At 44.9% G+C, this 25,554-nt stretch overlaps 1 protein-coding gene across 1 annotated transcript in view; it reads right to left on the bottom strand.

The window, feature by feature from the left end:
- Window positions 1-25,554, bottom strand: part of LOC138268318 (aquaporin-7-like) — a 121,678-nt gene that overhangs the window by 43,593 nt on the left and 52,531 nt on the right. The window contains exon 3 of the mRNA XM_069217889.1: window positions 7,221-7,347. Coding sequence (XP_069073990.1) covers window positions 7,221-7,347 — 127 coding nt within the window. The remainder of the gene's footprint in view (window positions 1-7,220; window positions 7,348-25,554) is intronic.

Raw genomic sequence — 25,554 nt, 5'->3', positions numbered from 1 at the left:
CTTTCATCGTGTAGTCAGGATAAGCTGTGATGGTGGTGTTTTCAAAGCCCTGTGTCCGGAAACTCTGAAGGAACAGATCACGATCCGGGACATTGCGGAGATGGGCTATTAGTGGCCGAGGCGAAGCTCCGGGTTGTGGCGGCCTGCCCGGAATCTGGTGTGCAAGTTCTATTGAGAAGTAGGGCGGTACTCCATTCATCAACACTGTAGCCTTTAACCATTGTTTGAGGAAAAGTTCGGCATTGGGTGTCTCTGCGTGCTCCGGAAACCCCAGAAAGCAAATGTTATTTCTTCGTGAGCGTCCCTCCGCCCCCTCTGCTCTGCGTTGCAGGGAGGAGACCTCTGATGTTAGTGGCGTCAGCTGTGTCTGAAGGTCCTTAAGTGCTGGTTATACCGTTGTCAGAGAAGTTTGCATTTTCAGTCACTCTTTCGGCTAATTTGCGGTGATCTACGCGGAGCAGGTTGACCTCCTGTATCACGGAATCGATTTTTACCTCCAAGGTCGCTTTAGTGTCCAATACTGCCTGTAGGAGCTTGTCGAATTGGGAGGAGTGAGCCTGTAGTGTTGCGTGCATTTGTCGGACGGTTATTGCACTATCCTTAGTGGTTGCGGACAGGAGCGGCATTGTTCCCTCAGTGGGTGGTGGCAACCGAGCTGCCTTTGGTTTTACCATGGATGCAACTAATTGAGGTGCTTCAACCCCGGGCACGCAGCCCTCCAGCCCCCGGCACTCAGCAATAAGGTATTAATTGTGAAGTCCTGGGTGATTCTAAGAGCAGCAGGTTGAACCCCCGTGTAGAGCTGTTCCCCTGCCGCTCAGTTCTTCTGTCCAGGGGGATTACACAGGCCCGAGTGCCCTGAGTTCCCGATAGCTGGGCCTTTCTGTTGCGCAATCTCAATATCCTGGGGAGCCTGCACTGTGTCTCGGTTGGGCACCGCACAGCAGGCCCAATGGCAGGGCAGTACTCCTCCGGGTGCATCTTTACCAGCCTAGCCCAGTGCCCCACTCAACCGATGGGGTCAGAGGGCCGCCCTAACCATCTCTCATTAACTGTAGATAGTTCTCCCAGTTCCAAGCAGTGCGTGGCGGCCTTCCACCAACAGCGCCCCACGCCCTCTATGCGTATAAGCTGGGTAACTACAGAGGAATTTGTAGGCCTTCGAAGGGCCCCCCTGTCCCCAAGGGGAGGTCTGCCGCCCTGGATGCACGCTCACCTCGGTCTTGGCCCCTCTGGCCACAGCAGCTCAGCTAATGTGCGCACCTGCACACAATGGCATACAGCACTGCCTCCCTCTTCCTCGGATTGGTATGGTGCCTCCCGCTCACCACCAGTTCTGTCTAACGCTGCCTCTGGCACCACCGCTTCCGGCAGTTCCAGCTTCCTCAGCCCGCAGGTTGCGAGCCGGCGATTGAATCTGCGGTGCTCCGTCCTCCAGCTGCCCACTCCTCACTCATATAGACCACGGTCGGGACCCTTCTCCTGCTCCGCCTCTGCCCGTGCGGGCCTCACGCTCGCCGGGTGCACAGTCTGTCACCGGAGAGTGGATCGGGTTTGTTCAGGGCAGCTCTGTTTGCCCGGGTCCCTCAGGACATAATTTCCAGCATTTTGGGGGTCTGGGTGGGGCTCTTCTGCAGGATATTTTCTGGGCCTGAAACAGAGCTATTCAGCAAGCGTCCACTCCGGTTGCCATCTTAGCCATGCCCCCCCATATGTTGGTTATCTGAATTCTTGCCCCCACATGGATCAATCCCATTCAAACAGGTTAAACTACATTTCCCTGTAGTTCAGTTTCAACAGTGATTTTAGGAGCTGTGTCAGCTGAGTTGGGTAGCTTGCCCTCACTTCCATGGTGCTCAGTGTTCAAGGTAACAGTCTCCCATGTTCTGAAACCCTGCAAAGCTTTTTCATTATATAGTCAACAGATGTATTCGGTCCACTTTGCCATGGAGACTCTTTTCCCCCTTATATAGACTTTGTTATTGATTATTAAATTGAGATATTGCCAACATTTTGCTTGATTATTACTGCTTAAAAACGAGTATATATTTAGCCTCTCAGCTTTCATCTATTTGGTCTTTGCTAACCAGAGTAAACTGTTTTGCGCTTTCCTTATAGAACTTAATCATTGCACAACCTTATGGTTTTTATCTTTATAGTATACATTATTGTCTGATCTTAAAGCTGTATTGCTTTTCTGTATGTCAGCCATATACCAAGGTTTTTTATCAGTGGCCAAATGTTTTTAGGAGCTCTCCCTTTTAAAACCTTTTACAATGAATCAACAGTTTCGTCCCAAGTTGACTAAAGAGTTGTGCCTAAGGCAGAGTTGCTCCAGCTGTTTATCCAGCAAGTCATTAGTTTTCAGTTATTGACCCGAGTTAGGCCGATCTTATTCCACTTAAGCCTTCATATTAATTCTTCTCCCTTCTTCTCCCTGTGAAGAGCCCATTGTGTTTGTCTATTCCACCACCTGGGTCTCTAGCTGAAGCCACATTTTTTATGCAAAGTGGTCACTTTCAGCTTGGTCCATGACCGTGTCATCCTTGTACAAGTCGTACATACCTCTACTCACAAATGCATAGTCCAGCGTTGAGCTGTCCCTAACTGTTTGTAGAGGTTTGCCATGCAGGCTTATTGGCGACTGGAGTCCTTGCACAGAAGTAGCATTGTACATGTCAAGGCAGCCATTCATTTTTCTTACAAGGTTGTCCGAAAGTATTGATTGTAAGACAGTTGGTTGTTGTTGCCCTAGATTGGTCAAGCTGAAGTCTCCTGTTAATATAGCCTGGAAGGATGAATATCTACAAAGGAGTTCATAGAGAGCCTCACAAAAGGCATCTACTTTTAATTTTGTATTGGTCCTGTGTAGATTTAAATAGACATTAATCAATAAGATGGTTTCTATCCTTTCTCATATACAACACCCGTTAATTGTTATTACTTGTAGCAAGAGGGAAATTCTCTGTTTTGAGTTCCATTAGTTCCACCTTCAGAGTGGTGAAGTGCTAAACTGACAAACTCCTGACCAAAATGAACAGTTTTTATAGCTGGTTTCTGTACTTCGTAAAACCCTGCCATTGGGACTGGTTCAACTGCTCGTGTTTCCGCAAGAATCTAATGTCATCACTGGTTATGAACTTATAAGCTTCTGATTGTGCGAGTTTGCGCTATAGACCTACTTTGTTCCAAGAGTTACTGATAACTCTGATTTATGGGGCATGACCCTCTTTTTGTATTTATGGTTTACGTTGGCAGTAGCCCTGGATTCTAAGGTTCCACCAAGTTTCTGAAGCTATGCGCTCTCTCTTGTTTTGGAGATGATGTAAGGAATGTGCTTGAGGCCTGGCCATTAGCGTCGATGCTTTCCAGCTCAATCTTGAGTTTTTAGGGGAGACTGTTCAGTGACCACTGTACACTTATCTGTTGGTCTATACAGAAGCTAATCTGTGTTTGCACGTAACTATGCACCTTAGGGTCTGGTGCACTGTTTGCACCCTTCAATATACTCATGGGTGAGCTCTCTATTAGGTCTGATACCCTAAGCACTGTTTGAGATGTGGGCAAATTTCTTCGATTCAACTACACAAATTTCGATATTCCACTGTTCGAATATTGATCTTTCACTGAGCACTTCTGCCATATGCACTGTAGTTCAGGAGAGTGTGCTTTATGTGAAAATGTTGTATGAAGTTACAGGAGAGGGCGATTAGAGTCATGAGTGAAAACGTTTGAAGGACAATGGATAATCTGTCCAGGTAGGAAAGGTGGCACAAACAAAAATAAGGCTACAGAGAGGAAACAACAATTCCCCAATTAAAACCACAGGTAGAAGCTGCTGGAAGCACCAGGCAGAGGTGAGTGCTCAAGAGAATCACCAGGTTTGAATTAGCACACAGAAGTATTAAATTAGTGGATCTGCGGTTTAGTTGAAGAGCCAGGTCTTGAGGTGCTTCCTGAATTGCGCAGCGATGGTGATCGCTTGCGGTGCAGAGGCAGGGAGTTCCAGGTCTTTGCAGCGAGGTAGGAGAAGGATCTTTCTTCATCTGTGGTCTTGCGGATCCGTGGGATGGTGGCCAGGGCCAGTTGGGCGGAGAGGAGATGTCTGGTGGGAGTGTAGAAGGAGAGGCGGTGGTTGAGGTATGCAGGTCCGGTGTTGTGGAGGGCTTTGTAGGCATGCATGAGAAGCTTGAAGGTAATTCTTTTGTTGATAGGTAGCCAGTGAAGGTCTCAGGTGGCCAGTGATGTGGCTGAGGCATGGGATGTTCAGCATGAGTCTGGCGAAGGCGTTCTGGATGTTCTGCAGTTTCTTTAGGAGTTTCTGGGTGGTGCCGACATAGAGTGCGTTGCCGTAGTCGAGTCTGCTGCTGATGAGCACATGAATGACCGTTTTACTGGACTCAGTGGGAATCCACTTGAAGATATTATGAAGTAGGCGGAGCGTGTGGAAGCAGGAGGATGAAACAGTATTGATTTGGTGGGTCATTGAGAGCGAGGAGTCCAAGATGATGTGGAGGTTTTGTGTGTGGTCCGTGGGTCGGAGGGGGGGGTGTTCCTAGTGCCACAGGCCACCAGGTGTCATCCCAGGCGGAGGGGGTGGAGCCCAGAATGAGGACTTCGGACTTGTCTGAGTTAAGCTTGAGGCAGCTGCCCTTCATCCAATTGATGACTGCCTTCATCCGGTTGTGGAAGTTGCTCTTGGCGGCTGTGGGTTCATCTGTGAGGGAGAGAATCAGCTGGGTGTCGTCGGTATAAGAGACGATGTTGAGTCCGTGGATTTTGACGGTGGCTGCAAGGGGGGCCATGTAGATGTTGAAGAGGTTGAGGCTTAGGGAGGATCTATGAGGCACTCCTCAGGTGATCTCTGTGGGGTCTGAGTTGAACAGTGGAAGTATGACTCTCTGGGTTCAGCCGGTGAGGAAGGAGCGGATCCATTCTAGGGCTTTGTCGTGAATGCTGGTGTCGTGGAGTCTTGCCCAGAGGGTGTGGTGGGAGACAGTATCGAAGGCAGCTGGGAGGTCCAAGAGGATGAGGGCAGCAGTTTCGCCTCAGTTGAGGAGGGTGCGGATGTCGTCTGTAGCGGCAAGGAGAGTGGTCTCAGTGCTGTGGTTGCTTCTGAGGCACAATTGGGAGAGGTCCAGGATGTGGTTTGTTTCTATGAACTCAGCGAGTTGGGCGTTGATAGCTTTATGGATGACTTAGGCTGAGAAGGGGAGCAGCAAGATGGGTCTATAATTCTTGAGGTCCATCAGCAGAGGGTTTCTTCAGCAGGGGATTGATCTCTGTGTGCTTCCAATCTTCCGGAAAGGTGGCGTACTCGATGGAGCAGTTGATGGTGCGGCAGAGTTCGGGTGCGATGGTAGTACTGGCTCTGTTGAAGATGTGGTGAAGGCAGGGATCCGAGAGTCTCCGGAGTGGATGCTCTTCATGATCTTGAGGGTGTCTTCAGAGATGAGGGTGGTCCAGCTAGGCATGGTCTGCTGGAGTCTGGAGCCATTGGGTGGTTGCGGGTGGGGTGGGTGGTTCTTGGGTTGAGAAACTGTCATAGGTTTCCTTGATCTTGCGGTGGAAGAAGGTGGCAAGGTGGTCGCAGAGGTTTTGAGAAAGGGGAATTCGGCGAAGAATTCTTTGCTGTTGTGTGCGTTGGTGTTGATGCGTTTGTGTATGGCTGCTTTCTTTATTGTTCTGATGAGGTGGTGGTGTGCGGTGACAGCAGATTTGAAGGCTGTGTAGTCTACCACGATCCTGCTGCTCCTCCATCTTTTCTCGAGCCGTCTGCAGGTGTGCTTGGATTCTTGGAGGGCGAGGGAGAACCAGCTGGCTTTCTTGAAGGGCTGCTTGTCTGAGGGTTTCCTGGGGGGAGCCAGTGTGTTGGCGCAGTCAGAGATCGAGTGGTGGAGGTTGGGTGCTGAGGTGTTGGCATCCGTGTATGTTGGTGGTGGGGTTTTGCTGAGGGAGGTGGTGAGTTGGTCTTCAGTGACCTTGTTCCAGCTTCTGCAATGATCGCGATGGGCGTGGTGGCATACAGTGGGTTTGGTGAAGGAGAAGTGGACTCAGTGGGGGTCAGTCCAGTGTGGCTTGGAGGTGTTTCTGAAGGAGATGTTGGTGCGTGTGGAGAAGATATTGGAGATGATTGTAATGAAGTCCATTCCAGCAGATCTCCTGACCCTCAAACTGAGGAAAACAGTGGTGTGGTTATCTTGTTATTGGAAGCAGTGCTTAGCAGTGAGATGGATAAAGAAGTGTGAGAGATAGGCACCCAGTCTATGGTTTTTAGTAAGGTGGCAGCTTTTAGCAGCTCTGCAGGTCCCTTTTTGGTATTACGTATGTTCATAGTCCACTTAGCTGGTTACTGTGCTGGGTTGTCCATTCTGAGATATTTTGTTTAATGTTTATGGTCCTAAGCAGGTGTAGGTTAAAGGGAGAAGTGGTGGGGAGATCTGCTGGGATGGACTTTATTTAATATCCTCCCATAACTGATTGTCATTGGAGATGCCAAGAAGTGACCATAGTATGTAGCTAGTTGGGACCTGCAGTTGTGGACTGAATTAGAGTTCTTCAGTTATTCGATGCCTGTTAAGAGGGTAATGGGTGATTTATTGCCATGGACTAGTACACTACTGAGTGATGGATAGACCCTTAGCAGTTTTGTCTTATGTCAATGTAAGAGAGCAAAGCAGTAAAGGGAATTGTTAGGCAGTCTGTATGAACTACAATTGACTGTCTGATTGCTGAGTGTTATGATATTAGTTTTAGTGTGGGTTATGTATTGTATTGTGATTGCATTACATAGCACTTACTGCCCCTGACGAAGGATTGCAGTGCTTAATGCTGGGCAGCCCACTGCTCCAGGTGCCAGTGCTGGTGTTTTTGTAGTTATTGTTGGTTATTAGGATTAGTCTTGTGCTCTACCAGAGCCATTTCATGCCTTTATTCCAGCCTCTATGTGGAAACTGGAGTAAAGTATATTGGAAATTCAGTGTGACATTTAGTGGGAGAGGGTGGTATGGGAATTGTATGCATTGGTTGGTTTTAGTCATCATAATCAGACTTAACTCTGAGTTGTGAACTTTTACAAATTCTGATCGAAAGTCATCTTCCGTTATGTTAACCTTTCAGCCTTTTTACTCATCTGTATTTTCCAGGTCCAAGATTCAAGTGGACCAACATAATATGCAGCTAAGAACAATTTAATCAGTTACATTTTCAGTCTTACTCACCTGAAACTCCACCCGCCACAAGTATGCCCATCGTCACACCAAATCCAAAGGACAAATTAATACTTAAATACTGCCCAAATTCCTTTCTTCCAAGAACAACCTGGGCAACCGAACCCAAGCCGAAACTCTGAAAAAAAAACAAATGTAACAATTACTGGTGCTAAAAGCAGAGGTTAAATAGTTACCTTTGTCCTTCCTTGGAGTACAGAAAGAGATAATGATATGGAGTCATATTACTTGCTCCTTTTTAGGTTTAGTCTAGAAGCAGCTTAAGCTATCTAGCCAGCCCAATGGATTCATAATTAGGTCTGACCTAAAGACAGCTTTACCTGTTTGACCAACTCCGTATTCAACAAGTCATAAATAAAAACACATATATATATATACATATCTAGAGGACCTTTGGGTCACCCCTCTTCACCTATTGGTCTGTTAAATTGTCATTTACTGTTTGCTTCTTCCAACCTTGCATATAGCAAGGGGCAGTGGGCCAGCTCACTTCAACTATTGTCTCTCTTCCAATGTGAGTGAATGCATTTTGCCTGACCACGCGGACATCTGGCTAAAAACAGTGCTATGGTTGGAGGGTCAACCTCTTCTTTAATTTTGGTTTGTTATCATTTTTATTTTTTTACTTTTAAACTTGTCATTGCAATTTCAAAAAAAGAAATTGCATGCTTGCTAAAATCATGCCTATCGGTTTTGACAATGGTTGTCTTTCTTGCATTCACTTAAAATTTGTATTTTAAGTTTTTACCATACCCGGGGAGAATAAATGTAGGAGGGAAGTCAAAGACAACCACAGTTATGCAGTGGGCAAAGGTCATTTTAAGGAATGTGAGATACTTTATGGCAATACAGGAAAATGAAAAATGATAGTTTAAGGTCCTCCAAAATCCTTCAGAAAAGTGAGTCTGAGAAAACTCCATAAGCTATGAAAGCACAAACCTGCTGCCCTTGCTGTTTCTGAATCGGAAACGACATTGCATCATTCTGTCTATTTCCACCCTTGATCCATGCAGTACGGAAATAGAGTTACTTCCAAATATAGAGTTGTGTCGGTAGTAAGCAGTGGGATTAAGTGTGGGTAGTTCAAAGTGCACACCCAAGTGACAGCTAAACTAGTTGCAAGGAGTTTATGAAGAGCTGTAGGCAATCATACAAACTGGAGGTCCTGATTTATGTGCAGGCAGGTCGCAAAGGGTAGGTGAAAACTGTTTTTTTAAACCTGACAGTCACTTGGCGATGCGACATGTGAACTAATAGATCATGTCCCAAAATGTCCACTTGCAGCATCTTAACAAATGACCTGCCTAATAAATATTAATTAAGCAGGTTCTATTCATTAAGCACGTTGCAATTTGCGACCTCCCCTGTCGGTGGCTGCAAATGTATTCATGGGGGTCTGCGAGGAGCAGCGAACCACCATCCTTGTATTTTTTAAATGGAAAACATTTTGTAAAGCAGCCAAGTTCTACTTTAAAAAATGCATTGGGGAATAGATTCGGGCAGGGGGGAGCAAGCAGTAGTCCCAGTCCCATTTGGGCAATATTTGGATACAATTTAAGATGACAGTGATTTGTATCTAACATACAGATATGCAAATATCCATGGAGTACTACACTAATTATGTGTGAGTGTGGGGAGGGGCAATGATCACGAGAGACAACGCCCCCCGTGGGCCTTCATGCCCCCGCCCTACCTCAAAACAGGCAGCTGCATGTATGGTCCATGCCATGCCATTTTTCAAAAGTTAGAAACAAAGGCGTTTAATGCTAACCAGAGAACTAGCGTTCAATTTGTGCAGAGAGATCAAACTGCATAAACAGGCCTTGTGGGTATGCCCCCTGTTTACTTTTGCAAAGTGGTTCAAGAACAGTATCAGCAAAGCCTTAAGCAGTGTTTTTTGAAGTCATCTGAGGTCCACTGTAGTTGTAAGTCTGGATTTATATGTTTGTACTGTAGTAATAAACGAGTGAGAGTGTTTACTAGCATGCTTTTTTGAAATAGCAGTTTTCATTGGACTCGCTTCATTGGCATGGCATGTGTGCATATTCACTAAGAACACATTTACAGTACAGCTGGGGGTATGAAACAAAATCTAAAAATAAATCTCGATAGGCCACATTAGCATTAAGAAAATGACGCTAATATGGTGAAAGGAGGCGCTAGGGGCTCTTAAGTATGCCCCTTACTTTTTAAAAACATATTACTTAAGGAGGGGGTACATTTACAGCAAGGGGATGCTTCCCACCTCCTTAGGGCTCCTTATTTTATTTTTTTTCAGGACTCTGGGACTAGGCCCTGAATACTTTAGGAGACTTTAGGTCACTTTTTGACACTCTTGAAACTTGCCATGCCAAACACAAATCGGAGAAAAAGTTCCAGTCATACCTGAGTTTGGCCATAACCCAATATTTAATAAGCAGCCTCCATGACATAGCTAAGTAAAACCATAACAACCTTAATTTAACCAATGTCCATTAATAGCTCTGATGTGCTTGCAGTACCTTCAACAATCTCTGAGCATAACCTCTCTCTGATGTCTAATCTACAATCTATTCATAAAATATGGATTCTGTTTGCATTCAGGGTCCACTGTAAACTCTAGCTCGCTGACAGCAGCTGCAACTATTTATGAGAATAATCCCATCCTCTTCTTTAAACAACAGCCCAGTCATAAAAGTTTAGCATTCTAATTGCAAATTGCACTTATTGTTAGCTTTGCCTTATTAGCAGAGCTCTGATATCTGCAGGTTTTTAAGTAGGCAAAGCTGTTTTATCTAAAATTATGTATTCTTAGTGCATATTTAAGTAATCGTTTTACTCAGACAAATAAACAGTATAGACAAGTATTTCTCTTCCTGTTTTCAATAACCCTTTCTCTGAAAACATAGCTTTCATGCTAAGTGCACGCAAATAAACTTACGTAATGTATTTTCATATTATTACCCAATGGTGATCCTCACTGAGTAGCTGTAGTTAGGGCCATGTTTCCACTGGAAATTGATTTTTTGGTTTGCTGCTAATTTTGGTGCCATTTGCTGAATCTTCGCAAAACTTTCCAAAAACAAAAGTCCTATCCACCACAGCCTTTTCTTGAAAAGATTTGGGGTGATCTTTTAAGCGGAATGATGAGAAAAAGGGGGGGTTTCCAAAACCTGTTTTTCCATGCTATTTTCTGTAGGAAAATTAAACACAACCTCATTCAAAATGGCCGAGAAGAAGTACACCAAATGTGACAGAAAACTAGATCTTGGATTAGAAAGCGTGTTCTGTGTGATTTGGTGTAAATCCGTTCTGTCATTTTGGAGAAATTAGGGCCTTTTTTTATTGCACCACGGATCTGCTGAGGATTCATGGATCTATGGCTCTAACAAAAAAAATCAGGCTCCCTCCCTTTTTTAATCTGAGCCCCCAGGGGTGGGCCAGGGCCTGAGCGATTGTCAGATTTATTTTTCACAGGAAAAGGACCTCCTTCCTGAGCCTTTTCAGGCCACTTAGATCCCACCCTCTTGGGTCATATATCATTAAAAGGGGTGGGGATACACAGACCCACATTTTGAGCCTTCATTAGACACCAGGGACCCCATTCTGTTGGAGCACTTTAATTAAAAGTGGGGAAGGACATGTGGCCCCCCTCTCTGAGCCTTAATTAATCCCAGGGAACCTAATCTCCTTGGGTAGCTATACTTAATTAAGGGATGGGGCATGCGCCCCTCCTTTCCTGGCCTCTTAAAGATCCTAGGTTCCCCATCCCCCGGGGTGAAAAGCTTCATTTTGGGTGGAGAGGCATGTGGCTCATGTCCTCCAGTCGGTCACCGGACGCGGACACCACATGCCCCAAGCCCTACTTGAGCAGAGTCCCTGGGACCCCTTCCTCATGGGATAATGCAGTTCCCTACCTGGGATACTGCAGACATCCTCTGCCCGCACCCTTCTAGGCAGGGAACACAACTTAGGTCCTGCCCAGCCTGTAGCAAATAAAAATGCTACTCCCGCCTGGGTAGGAGCAAAGTGGCTTAGCTGGCTCCTGCCAGCACCACAAATGGTTCTCATGACAGTTGGATCTCCCAATTGTTGTGAGGACCATTTGGATCCAAGTTGTTTCCCCTGTCTTTAGCTTCATTTTAAATTTCATATTTTATGCGTTTTAGCTGCACTGCTTCTAGCAGTGACATTTGACACACATTTCTCGCATGATATTCATCTAGGAATATGTGATACGAGTTGCTTGTTTAGTTAGCCTTTGCTCGACATATAATCAGTACTTTCCGTTCAAGGCTAGGAACACTGTACAAAGATCCTAGCTCTTGTGTTGCTTGTTCAGGAAACAGCTTCTAACACCTAGCCACAGCACTGCATCAGAGCTGTGCTTCCAATACAGTATTGGTTTATTATAGAAAGGGTCCACTGACCAGAAGGGGCAGAGGGCACTCCAGCTGCTACCGTCCTGGGTTGATTGCTGTGTTCGACATGCAGATCTACTGGCGCTAATCTACCGGCTCCAGAGAGGATTTCCATCACTACCTTCAGGTATGGGGCCAGGGCTAGTCCCTTAGATCGGCCCAGGGAGAAAAATACCCCGCTATGCTCTCAAAGTAGTCTTAGGATTGTGTAGGACACTCTAGCATCTCTAGATCTTCTGGAACACATTTATCATAGTTGGATTATACATTGCCTTCACCCTCTTTATTATGCTGGTTACTTTACCTTGTTTCCTCTGCCTGATTATCACAGCTCATTCACTTTATACAAGATTACATGCCTTTCATTAAAAATATTTAAACCTCGGTTCATGTAGCTTTTGCATCTTCGCCTGGGCATGCATGAATGATCCAGAGAAAGAGTGAGATCTGTTTCCATGACTTCCTTGGGGAGTTAGAGTGTCATGTTGAAGTTGCCATAATCACCTTCCGCCCCACTAGGGTTAAAGGTTCATGTGAGGCACTGTACGCTAGTCAGGAACTGGACCGTCAGTTTCCAATGGTGTGGACGGACTTTGGGACTGATTTAGATATTAGTGGATGGGTTGCTCTGTCAAAATGATGATGGATATCTCGTCCGCAGAAATCTAAATTCCATTATGTCCTATGGGATGTAGGTTTCAGTGGACGGGATATCCGTCACCATTGTGACAGAGTAACCCGTCCACCAATATCTAAATCAGGCCCTTAGTCTCTCACATTCTGATGTCTGCCGTCCTAAATAGGCAGTCTTGTTATCTTAATGTAGGAACCATTTAACACAACAATTTGGCAAAATATGGGTGCCACGGAATGGCACTGGGGCATCCACTCTAAAGAAAGAATGCTGTCTCCCATCGGCACCCAGTATGGGCAATGGCTGTGGAGGCAGCAGGGCTGCTGGGTCTTGGTGCTCTCTCTTCGGGCCCTCAAGTTATAAAAACAAAAAAACAAGTGTTGGCCCCCCTCCAAAAAAGGACCCAAATAATTGTCAAAAAGGCCAAATAAAAGAATAATAAATGAGCAGCATGAGTTGCTCATTTATTATTCATCACTCTGACAAGGAGTGCCCCCATGATTCCCTAGAGCTTTTCAAAATGATTTTCTTTCTTCCTGGTCATACCCCTAGAAGAAAGGCTCCACCAATCATTTGTTTAACTTTGTGGGCGGCTGTAAGGTGTGCAGAAGCACCCCCAGCAACATTAAAAAACATAGGGCCTGATTACAACTTTGGAGGAGGTGTTAATCCGTCCCAAATGTGACGGATATACCACCAGCCGTATTACGAGTTCCCTAGGATATAATGGACTCGTAATACGGCTGGTGGTATATCCGTCACATTTGGGACGGATTAACCCCTTCCTCCAAAGTTGTAATCAGGCCCATAGTAATTCTCATGGGACATTGCATCCACAACCCCAGAAGAGTTTACCATGTTTTTTTTTAAAGCACTGAATACTCTTCAGCTAAAGTGGAGGGCCGTTTTGTGGTTTGTTCAATAGCTGCACATGGTGGCCTGAAAGATGTCGAAAGAAGACTTAAAGACATGTTTAATTTTTTTGGGACAAAAAAATGCTTTATTAAAAATAACTTGAGTCAATATTACTAAATATTGCAAGGTGTGAAATTATGATATATACATTTAATTATAGTTAGTGGTGGCTTTTTGACAAAGCCGATAGGCCTGCTTTATGTATGTTGATGTGATGATAAAGCCAATGCCACTATTATGTTGGTATTTTGAGCCTTTGAGTATTTCTGCCTTACTTGTTTATTCCTCCCAGACAGCCACACAATAGAGGGATTAGGTGTGCCTGGATGGGCCATCAACAGGCAGGATGGGGAGGAGGAGCTGGGCACAGCCTCACTTGCAAATGAATAGGCTGTGCTCTGCCTTCACACAAAGAACTTGCCACCCCTGCATTTTTCTTCCAGCCAGCTTAGAGCCAGGACAGGGGAAGCAGGAAACCTCAAGCACTTCAAAGGGATTCTCGAGAAACTACTTTAAAAAAGGCACCAGGTATAACAAAAATAGGACCCTCAGTACTTCAGTTCAATTTCTTGACCTGTGGAAGGACTCTCCGAGAGCTGCCTGCTGCTGTGGCCTGCTGTACACACAACAAGACTGCTTTGCTGCACCTGGAAGGACTGGTTTGCTGCTTGGAGAATACCTTGTCCTCTCAGAAGTCTGCCTTTGAGCCCTGTTCCACTCCTTGAATCTTGGACTACCAGAGTGATGCCAGGGACTAGTTGGCTGGCTTCCGGATCACAGCCTTACAAAGGCTCCAACCATCTTGAACCCACACCTGGAGACAGACTGAGTGAGTCTTAACCCTGAAGTGGTGGCCCCCGAGTCCTGGAACCTTGATGCTAAAGGTGCCTATACAGCCAAAATTTAAAACTTGGGACTTAGAACATTTTTGGCTAAGAACCGCTCTGAGAACCAAGAGGTGACCGAGATCAACTTGCTTGTCTATCTGCCCAAGGTGCATCCCAGGTCAGCCTAATTTCGCAGCAGCTCCCGCAGCAGTGAATCAGGTTCAGCGGTCCTTCGCCAAAGGGGTATCCGGCCTCGAGGAACTCTCATCAGCTACAGCCTCCAGCTTTGCCCTGCTGAAGATTTTTGTCCTCCAAGAAAGAGACTAAATATGAACGAAGAAATCTTCACCAGAGCTTCACTCAGCACCTCCCTGACGACTATACCTCCTCTTCAGACACCACCTGCAGCCTTGCCCTCCTGAACTTCTACCTTCTCAGTTAATTTTTGTCAAAATTGTATCTAAGTCTGAAGGTAAGCGCCAACTGGGCCCAATCCACTCTGTATCTGACTTGCACTCCATGCGATTGCCGCTTTGATCTTTTAGGCCCTAGTTTTTACCTTAAACTTTAGAAATTCATAACTCAGATTCTATCTACTGATTGGACATTTGTCATTTTAATGTAAAATGATTGAATAAAATATACTCTATTTTTCTAAACTGGTGTGGAATTTTCTTGTGTTGTGTTTTCACTTTATTACTATTTGTGTGCTGCATAAATATAGACAATCTGTGCTACTGTATTTAGTAGGAACTTGGAAAACCGTATCATGTGGGCAGGTGACTCATAGGGCAAATAAGATAGAATATTTAGAGCCCACTGTACTAAGTTGGCAAAATGTACAAGAAGTGTATATATGGCTAGTCAGTTAGAATCAAATAATGTATGCATACAGGCATTTAACAGTTTTGAGCACACTATGAGTAAATCCATGTTTTCTTCACAGGTAAACAATTGCAGCTTTTTGTTTTTTCAGTAGAATCACCGATGCCCATACAATGCCAGTGCCAACACATGTTTCGTCAAGGCTGTTTGCATTGAAGCTGACTTCTTCAGGGCTAGCAGTCCTGTCTTATATACATGACACGTGTTCATGTATCTTTGATATGGGTATCCTTATTATCTCAATCTTGTAAGCACAAACTTAATCATTCCTTAATCTGGTATGTTAGTTCCTGGGATAGTCCTCCCTTAGCCACATGGCGTCTAGCCAGTAAATAATTGTGTGGGAATTTATGCCATGTCCAACTTCTCAGGAGAACATTTTGATAGTTGTATACACTTAAAAATGACCACACATCACAGACATTTAAAATGAAGGTACTGTAATGGACGTCATTTGATAATGGTGTAATGGCCTGTGAGTATGTCCATGATGACACGGCTGGAGCCTCAATATATATAAGGAAGCTTCAATAATTGAAAGGGAGAATTGTCTAGTGGCCTTTAGTTGGCTATGAAGTCAACCTTGACAATTTTGCCCGATGTCGAGTGTTACTTTAGTCTCTGGCCCAAGAAGCATTACATTAAAGGGGATCTAAAGCTAGAAAGCAACCTCGTTTGACAAAGAGATTCTCTTCAATAGGCACATACATCAAGTATTATCAAGCAAGACCAGGAGACTTGAATTGTGCCTTAACTATTATTATCATGGTCTTGTAAAGCATGCAGCTACCCAAACAGGGTTTCCTGGGGCTGAGCTATAGAAACAGTAATAACCAGATACCAATCTAAAATAACCATGTCTTCAAGTTTTTGTGAAAGGCAAGTAGTGTTGAGCAATTTCTTAAGGCATCTGGGAGAGAGTTCCAGAGCTTCGGACCCAGGACTGAAAAGGAGCGCCTGCCCATCCCGGCCAGATGACCAAGACACTATAGCTAGAGCCCTATTCTGTGATCTCAGTGAACGAGCTGGCTGATAGGGCAACACCAGCTCCTAAATGTAGTGAGGGCCAGATCCAGCTCTAGTTCTGAAAACATAGCACAATACATTAAATTGAATGTGCTTTGTGACCTGAGCCAATGAAGCTCTTAAAGGAGATGGGCAACTGAAGCCTGCTTTGGGAGGTGGAACAAAGTCTTGATGCCGCATTCTAAGCTGTTTGGAGGTGGCGGCTAGACACTTGATCTATTCCTAAATAGAGGATGTTGCTGTAATCCAATCTGAACAAGATTAGGGTTTGGATTACTGTATTTTGGGCTGACAGGAGAATCATCCAGATGATCTTTTTCAGCCTCTTGAGCACAGCGAAGCACATAGAGGTCAGCTTCATCACCTGAGGCTTTCTTGATTTTCATCCAGTACAAAGACCAAGTTCTTAACCTTAGAAGACAAGGTAGGAAGAGGCCCAAGAGAAGCAGGCCAGTGTTGGGCCCCCAAAGGTGAGGATTCTTACCGAAGATCATCACCTCCATCTTATGCCATCATATTTGAGAGAGTTGTTACTCATCCAAGTGGCGATTAGCCTCAAGCCCGGTTAGGAATGGAGGGACTTTGGCCCTTTGCAGATGAGAAGGAAAAGATGATTTGAGTGTCATCTGCATAGGAAAAAAGGGTCAAGCCACAACTCTCCACTACTTCTGCTAATGGACAAATGTAGATGTTAAATAACAGTGAACTAAGCCCTGTGGGACACCAGATGTTAGAGAATTGAGTTTCTGACACTGCGTTAGCCAAAAAACCCTGAAATGTCTGATTATACAAGAATGAAATTAGGCAGGCCAGTTCAGCTCCTTCAAGTCCCAAAGCTGCCAACCTCTCAATCAGGCTATATTGGGATATAGTATCAAATGCCACTCTAAGATCAAGTAAAATGAGAGCCGCTGTTCATCATCACCCGTACTACGCCACAACCTACAGCTTGACTGTGAAGGATGTCAAAAATGTTGGGTCTCCACATGAGATGTTAGCAAGGCTTTTACATGTTTCCTCAAAATCTTGGAGAGACAGACCAGCAAAAAAATAGGACAGAAACTCAATCAGATGTTCAGGTCTAAGTCTGGTTTCTTTAGGAGTGTGAGAACCATAGAGTGCTTCCAGCTAGCGGGGTCAAAGCCCTCATGAAGGGAGGAGTTAGGAAGGTTCAACACTACCTGTAGCAGTTCTGAGTCTACAATAACGGGTGTAGAAGATGGTAAGGAATCTAGCAGCGAGCCAGATTTAATAGAGAGTACAATGACCAAGAAGGTGGAGATATCTAACAGGGGCCACACCTTTAATGTAGAGGAGGGGTTTATCAAGGGCATGTAACTATTAAACTCAATGTAAGTGGGGTTAACGTCACAGCCCAGAGCAACAGGATCCAACACAGTTGCTTTGCCATTAGAGTCCTTAGCCAGCTGCAAGTGAATATCAGCTACCTTCTTAGTGAAAAAACTGAGTCAACTCCTCGCACTGAGATTGCAAGAGCGGAGGAACAGTGAACGTCTGACTAGGATCTGAAAGCTCTTTTACCACATTAAAAAGCATCTTATGACAATATTGGTCCTTGATAATTATGCCAGAGTAGAATATAGTGTGCGCTTTCCTATAGATCCCATGATAGCCTACTACCAAAATTAACCTTGGAGGTTAAACAAGCCAAGCAATGCCTGAAGAACGGAATTAAATGTAAGAATAAATATGAATATTGGTACAGTTGGGAGAAAATGCAAATGATTATTGCCGGTAATAAACATACTAAGTTCTGGATATTGGTGAACGTGTGTTGTGTGGATGGACCTAAAGGTACGAAGGAAGTGGGTGCAGGACTGAACAAACTGATGAAGCATATCTCAGCATTGTATTGTAAAGCAAAGGATGAAAGCCCATTCGTTTGTGGAACCATATTTTGTTATTCACATTGTATTCTAAATATCAGCATTGAAATTAAATGTTTTAATGACACTGATTCTGAAGGCTGATCAACTGATATTATTAAAGTTGAAGGTATGTAAGGGGTTAATCTATTACATTATCTTTTAGGCATAGTTTTGAAATTAGAGATGGTCCCTGATAGTATGAGGGGTGCCAAAATAAGTCTTGTTTTTAAGGAGGAGTTTTATTGATGTTATCATTAAAAAGGAATACTATTATAGAAGTAATTTATTGAAAATTGCATTTACAAGCCAGTTGGTCAGGAGCACTCCAACAAGTTCTAACTTGGATTTTCTTCAACGGTTGTCTGACAGCATATGAGGGAAATAAATATCGTCAGGACCGAATATAGTGTCAAAAATAATGAGGACCAAAATATCGAGAAGGGAAAACCAATGAGGTAAGTATAGATTTACTATTCTTAGCCTTGAAGATATATATATCGTCAATGTACAAATATGCGGAGTTAAATATAACCACGGTTTGCTTACCCATAGAAATTTAACTTCATAATATTTTTGTCCTGGACATCCCTGATTCAATATTTTGGTCCACACAATATTTTTCTCCAATATTTTGTGCAAACACATTCTCAGACTTGCCTGCTCCTGCTATTGTTATTGCAGAAGGATAAGAGCAGTATTCAGAAAGACCACAGTGGCACCATAATATATAAATGCACCATTCTGTTAAACTGGGTGAAAACGCTAGATGCTGAATGGTCCAGGAGTCTATAAAAGGAGCAGCCGTATTTACAAATCTGCCATGTGGCGTAGCTTGGTCTGTAAGAGTGAGGGGGTGTGAGCTTCAGGTTTCAGGACAATCACAGTGGCACTTAATGTTAAAATACATTATACCACAAGCAGAGCATGTGAGAGGGGCTTAAGGGGCAGTGGAAAGGGAGAGGAATGCGGATTGGTAGGGGTACTAAGTGAGGGAAACCACAATATTTTGTAAAGTAACTGAATTTTTGAAGACTTTCAAAACACAGAAAGGGAGACAGGCCGTTTGCATTTTTGTATGTAAGCATGTATGTAATCTGTATGTAAACATTTTTGGTGAAACCTCACCTCACCATACCCGACTAAATGCACCTGTACACAACTATTTACCATAAAATACATTTATTAGTGGGGGTGTAACACCCCAAACACCCCCCTTAAGCTACGCCTCTGCTGCCATCAAAAAGCCGTCAAGGCATCGTCTTTGCTGACTGACTTAAATGCTGTAGCATTAAAACCTTCCTACCCATGTGTTATTTTGTGTGATTTATGGGAAATGCAATAAAGAGCACATAGATATTAAAAAATGCAAAAACAAATGTCAATTGTCTTTACTCTGTTCCTGTCACATATAAATTGTGACATTTAGCCCCTCATTGCGAGTCTGGTGGTCCTAGGACCGCCATACTCGCAGAGGCGATCGGACTGCTGCCAAAGGAGCGGTCCAGTCTCCACATTATGACCCTGTCGGAGCCACCACGGTCCGACCGCCGGCACGCCAGGTTGCCGCCAGTTGACAGCCTGGTGAATCCAGCGGTTTTAATCCACCAGGGCAGCGCTGCAAGCAGCACTGCCCTGGGGATTACGACTTACCTCTCTGCCAGCTTTTGCATGGAGGTCCTACAGCCATGCAAAGACTGGCAGAGACGGGATGCCAGGGGCCCCATGGGGGCCTCTGCACTGCCCATGCAGTTGGCATTGCACCGCCCCCCAAACTCTTAATAAGGGCCTTAGTGTGTCCTGAACATGAAACCGGAGTGCCAGTTAAACCCAATGGTTTCTTTTAAAGGCTTAGAAGGGCCCTATAAGGAAGTAGGGATGCGGAACGGACAAATGTGGAGCTGTATTTGAAAACGAGGGAAAATGTATTCAGTGTTTTCTGAATTCAGGTCAGTTGTCCATTTGCAAAGCTGAATTGCCTTTTTAGCCTGTATTATTAACAATTTATGTAGACAGTTAAAGAATGTTATTTATTTTTGTAAACCTATATTTGATTTTACACCTGAATAAACTACTGTCCTACTGCTATTTGCACAAAAAAAATCAAATAAAGCTGGGAGCCCTTAATATAACGATAAATAGGATGACAAGATCCCTATATAATTCATGATGTAAGACTACACAGCTCACCCATTTGTGAATAATGACATGCACAGCAACACAGAGCTTGCCTTTAGTCACCAGTATGTCATTTCTTGGTCAGGGGCCCCTTCAAGCATTCTGAACATTCGCAAAATGTGTACAATTGTGCTTTTTAGGTCATAGCCTACCAGAAAGCACAGCTGTATGGTCACGAAAGTACATCTTAGGGACATTCTGAAAACGTCTCTAGGAATGCCCATTGCTTACCATTGGCTTTGTGGTTTGTTATTCACATTTGTTTGCTTTCTAGTTCCTGGCTTTATTTGTTTCAGGCTGTCCAGCATGTCCCTCCTTTTGAAGCATAGCCTGTTTACCCCTTCAAGCATGCTCAACATTCGCTCCTGTGGATTTAATTCAGAGAATGCCACATAGTGCCACCCTGAATACCGTGTGGATGGGTTTTGGGAAAAGATAAGTAATCGCGAACAACAGCCGCTATTGCAGGAGATGTTGTGCCCATTACTCAGTGTATTCTGAAATGCATGAATGGATTTTACTGTCATCAAGCATTAGGTTTCCAAGGAAAGGACTGGGCCTGAAACACGGAGCCAGGAGTGCCAGCTGCAATAAATCAGATTGAGATAGCATGGTGACTAGTAGGTTATTCCTTGCACTTTGCTCAATTTGTGTTTCCAGTTCATATCTTTTGCTTACATGAAATCGTGCCTAGGACTTTGCCCTATGTAGGCGCTTCTGAATGGCAACCATGTGACTTTGTTGCCTTTTCTTTGTTAGATATCATTTAGTGAAAAAATAGGCTTTCTCCATCTTCACGTTTGACTGGCCATATTTTTTATGCGTGTATTATTTGAATGAGTCGCTTGGAAAGGGTGCAGGAAGTCAGGGGATCAACAATGTGAAATAGCATGGAATATGCCACCCATCCCAGGCCTTATCCCATTTCTTAGGGCAGCCCCTACTTTGATACACAACTTGTTCTGCCACGCAACACCAATCTAGATCTGCTTCCCAGTCTTTAACACAAGGAGTTATGGCTGTTCCCCAGACCCTCGCTATGTTACGTTTAACCACCACAGTGGCTACCACCAGCCAAATCTTCTTGTACCGGTCCAGCTCTCTTCCCCAGTTATGTTCAGGAGATGCCACTGTGCCATCAGGATGTCACAGTGTCCTTTACTCGGGATCTGCATGCCGCTGAACAAAAGGCCCACCTTCCGGCGTCACCAACTCAGACAGCTATTATAGCACAGAGTTATGGTGAAGCCAGTCAGGGGGAAGGGAATTTGGGTAGGGAACAGCAGGGAGAGAGACCTGAAAAGAAAAGGTTAGAACAATATGCATTTACTTATTCCTAGAAATACAGCTTATTAATAGACTCTTGACTAAATGCGTCTCCGAGATATCAGATGGAGACACCTTTTGGAAGTGAGGGCAAAGCCCCTTCTTTGTAACATGGAACAAGAATAAATTACGACCTCAGAAACAAGAGATGGTAAGAGTTTTGGACTATGATTACACTCAGAATATCAATCCTATAACATCTCTACATTCACAACATAAACTTTTGATCATGACCTAGAAAATCTCAAAGAAGTAAATATGCTTTTCACATCTTAAGCTTCTCAAAGAACAATGAAAACTATAATTTGCTTATCTCCAAAGAATACTTTTACATTCACATCCATAAAGACCAAAAGGTTTTTGGTCATTGAACTTGAAGCGCTTTACTTATCACACCAGGAAGCGCTTTTACTTGTCTTGCCTTAAAGCGCTATGCTCATTATACTAAGAGGGGGCTTTTACTCAAGTGGCCTAGATCACTTTGATTGTTGAGCCAAGAACCTTTTACTCCTGTGAATTGAAGCGCTTTCATTGTTGAGCCAAGAGCGCTTTACACCTGTGAACTGAAGCGCTTGAATTGTCGTGCCAAGAACACTTTACATCTATGAACTGAAGCGCTGGAATTGTCGTGCCAAGAGCGCTTTACATCTATGAACTGAAGCGCTGGAATTGCCGTGCCATGAGTGCTTTACATCTGTGAACTGAAGCGCTTGGATTGCTGTCCCAAGAGCACTTTACATCTGTGAACTGAAGCGCTTGAATTATTGTGCCAAGGGCGCTTTACATCTGAGAACTGAAGCGATTGAATTGTCATGCCAAAAGCGCTTTTCACCTGTGCTCGGAAATGCCTTTGATCGTTGCGCCAAGGCCGCTGTACTTTAGAAACTGAAGATTCTTTGCTCGTTATGCTAAGGGGTGCTTTACCTTTTGGAAATAACAACTTCCTCCAAACTTGGGTTCAGCAAGGCCTTACCGCTACGAGTACGACCTACTTGTTTTTTAATGTAGCATGGAAACAAGGATACTTCGGTTGGATGACACTCTGCCATTCATGAACTCTGTTCTTCTCCAGAGAAACCCCCACGAGGTCTGGCTGCATCGAAGTCTTCAAAATAGTGGGCAGCGTGTTTGGGTGTGGCTGGGCTTTATAGGCCTGCAATACCCCAAGATGGCTGCTGCCTCTAAAAACATGGGAGTTGTAGTCCCTTCATTGAATAGCACAGATAACTGCATCTTGTCCGCCAATGTCCTGATCCTGCAGCTCTATGAGTTTTTCCACAGGGCAGACTATGCTGATGGTCACCTTTGGAACAAGAGGGGATGACAAGTGGTGCGCATAAAGCGCCGCAGAGTCGCGCAGCGCAGCATCGGGCGAGGCCTGGACCGCGTCTGGCCTTATTCCTGACACAGGAGTACAGTCAAACCAGTAACCTGAGCCATTATTTGTGTCACTTCCTTCCAATGATGCTGTACCACTGGCTAACCCCATATTATGTGAAAACAGTTTCCATCTTGACAGGAGCCCCTAAGACACTAGGCCATCTCACACTGTCACAGTTTATGCAGAAGTGTTCTAGAGTAGTAGGACCTATGAAGTATCCACAACTGAAACAGGCAAAACTGGGCTCGTCTCACCACCTCCCTAGGGCTCTGTATTGCCTCAGCCCAATCATCGTTCTCGATCGGCCCAATATCTCTGTCCCACATCTTTCTCAGAGCCTGTAGCGGGTCAGGGGAGTTGTTGTTCATTAGCTTTTTGTAGATGAGAGCGATAGCTTTGTCAGTTATGGGGTCTAACAACAGGCGGTCATCCAATGGAGCCACCTCAGGCAGTTGCTCCCCCTCTGAGATATGCTGTTGGAGAGCATGTTGCAACTATAAGTATTGGTAACGTTCAGACTCTGGCAACTCGTACTGCTGCTGTAGTTCCTCAAACTTAAACATGGCCGGACCCCACCAGACGTCGCCCAAGTGTTCTATGCCTAATATAGTCCATCTTTTAAAGCCCTGAAGGTCGCCCATCTCCCTCAGGAAGTCACTGTCCCACAAGGGTGTTCTGTCCTTTAGCTTCTTGCCCCACCCTAAGTGTCTTGCGGCTTCTTGCTAAATGCTCACCACTGTCTGGGTATGTGTCGGTAAGGCTTGGCCCTACCTTCTCCAGTAGAGGACCTGCAGGTATCCCCTACTTCCCATCACTTCTTGGTCCACATGGAGGGCTGGTTCCGAGTGGTCGGCAAACACCGATTCGTTGACCACTACTACTTGCGCTGCCCAGTAGTACCTGAGGATGTCTGGGACCACCAGGCCCCCATCCTATACTCCTCTCTGGAGTTTACAGAGCGCAATCCGCGAACTGCCCCGTCACACAGCAACTGTCGTATCTCATGGTCAGTTTTCTTTTTAAAAAGTCCGATGGGACTTTATAGTGATTGTTTGATAGGATGTACAGTAGTCACGAGAAGGTCATCATTTAAAAAAAGGCTGCTATGCCCTTCAGCGACATAGGTAGTGTCCTTCAATGAGCAGCATTCCCATGGAGGTGTTGCAGCTGTGGGTGTAAATTGGATTCTAAAAACTCTATGGGATATCGTGTAATACGTATGCCAAGGTGTTGAAATCCTTTCTGTACAACTGGAGCCGTACTGCCCAGCAGGAGTCTAGAAGTTCCTCCCATCAGCAGGAATACAAAGGACTTGTCCCAGTTAATCTGGTATCTGGAGGATGCCCAAAAATATAAAAGCTAGGTAAAATTCTGTCCAGTGTGTGGAGGGGATGGGAGGCGTAGAGTAAAATGTTACCAGATTAGGAGTTACTCTCCTCCCAGTCACCATACATACCCACTCCGCAAATGAGAGGGTCCTGTCGTATCCAAGTTGCCAGGGGCTCAAGTGCTAGTGCAAAAATCATGGGGGATAAAGGGCATCCCTGTTGGGCACCTTTATGAAGAGCGAAGGCCCGGGACAGAGCACAGTTGACTTGTATTCTTGCCATTGTCCTCCTGTATAGGAGCCGGACACAACTGCAAAATCTAAGGTCAAAACCCAGTTTCTCTAGTGCTGCGAGAAGGTAGCCACATTCAATACTGGCAAATGCCATTTTTGCACCCAGTGACAGGACAGCTTGTTCGGATCCCGGTGCCGCTGTAGTGTGTAGCACTCCGTATAACTGTCACAAGTTCAGCTGGGTCCCCCTATGCGGCATAAAGCCCAGTTGGTGGACCACTGTTGTTATGACCCTCTGCAATCTGGTCACCAATGCCTTCGCAAATACCTTAGCCTCTATGTTTAGTAACAACATGGGCCTGTATGAGCTGCATTGCTCAAGAAGCTTGCCCTTGTTTGGAATAACCATAATTGTTGCAGTCCTTTGATCTAATGGCAGAGATCCCTCTTTCTGGGCCGCTTGGAACATGTCTAGCATATGGATTACCACCTTGTCTGTCATTTATTTAAACAGTTTTATTGGCAGGCCATTTGGTCCCTCCGCTTTCCCTGATTGCAAATCTCAGATGGCCCTGGCTATTTCTTTGACTGTCAAGTCTTGTTCTAGAGTGGTCCTGTTTTCGGGTGACAACGTTGGGATAAGGAAATCCAGGAGGAGGCACAGTGCAGTCCTCCTCAGACCAGGAAGTCCTGGTGCTGTATACCTCCTCATAGTAGTTAGCAAATGTTTCAGCTATCACAGTACTGGTGGTCATTTGGAGCACTCCCACAGCATCTCGGACCTCCAGGTCCCAGTTTTGTCCCCAGTCCCTCCTGTCTAGCCGTGCTAGCAACTTGATGGCTTTATCCCCAATGTCATATAATCATCACTGACTCTCTAATGCATGGGTTTGTACCCTGTTCTCTACCAGGTCACGCAGCTCACGCTGCTTAAATTTGAGCTGAGGGCTTAACTGAGGGCTACTCTCCACCTCCCTTAGGGCTCAGGTTTCTAATTTGTCAATCTCTTGCTGTAGGGTCTCAGGGCCCATTTTCTGGTCTTTGTTTTTGGCTCCAATCAGGGTTTGAGCATGACTGCTCATAACCGCCTTGAAGGCCTCCCAGAGTATGCCTGCTGAGTCTACAGTACCCTTGTTTTCTTTGTAGTAGTGGTCAGTTCGTTCCCTTAATTTATCTCTTAGGGCTCTACCGTTTACATGCCAGGTGTCCTCCTGACGAGCAGTATAGAGTCTCTAACAGGACACTGAAGGGTTACCTCCACTGGAGAGTGGTCTGATATTCTATGGGGTTTGTGTACCGCATCTTT

This window comes from Pleurodeles waltl, chromosome 1_1, assembly GCF_031143425.1.
Source record: "Pleurodeles waltl isolate 20211129_DDA chromosome 1_1, aPleWal1.hap1.20221129, whole genome shotgun sequence".
NCBI lineage: Eukaryota > Metazoa > Chordata > Amphibia > Caudata > Salamandridae > Pleurodeles > Pleurodeles waltl.
Note: the sequence above shows the minus strand (reverse complement) of the source record. Positions and strands in the feature narration are given on the sequence as shown.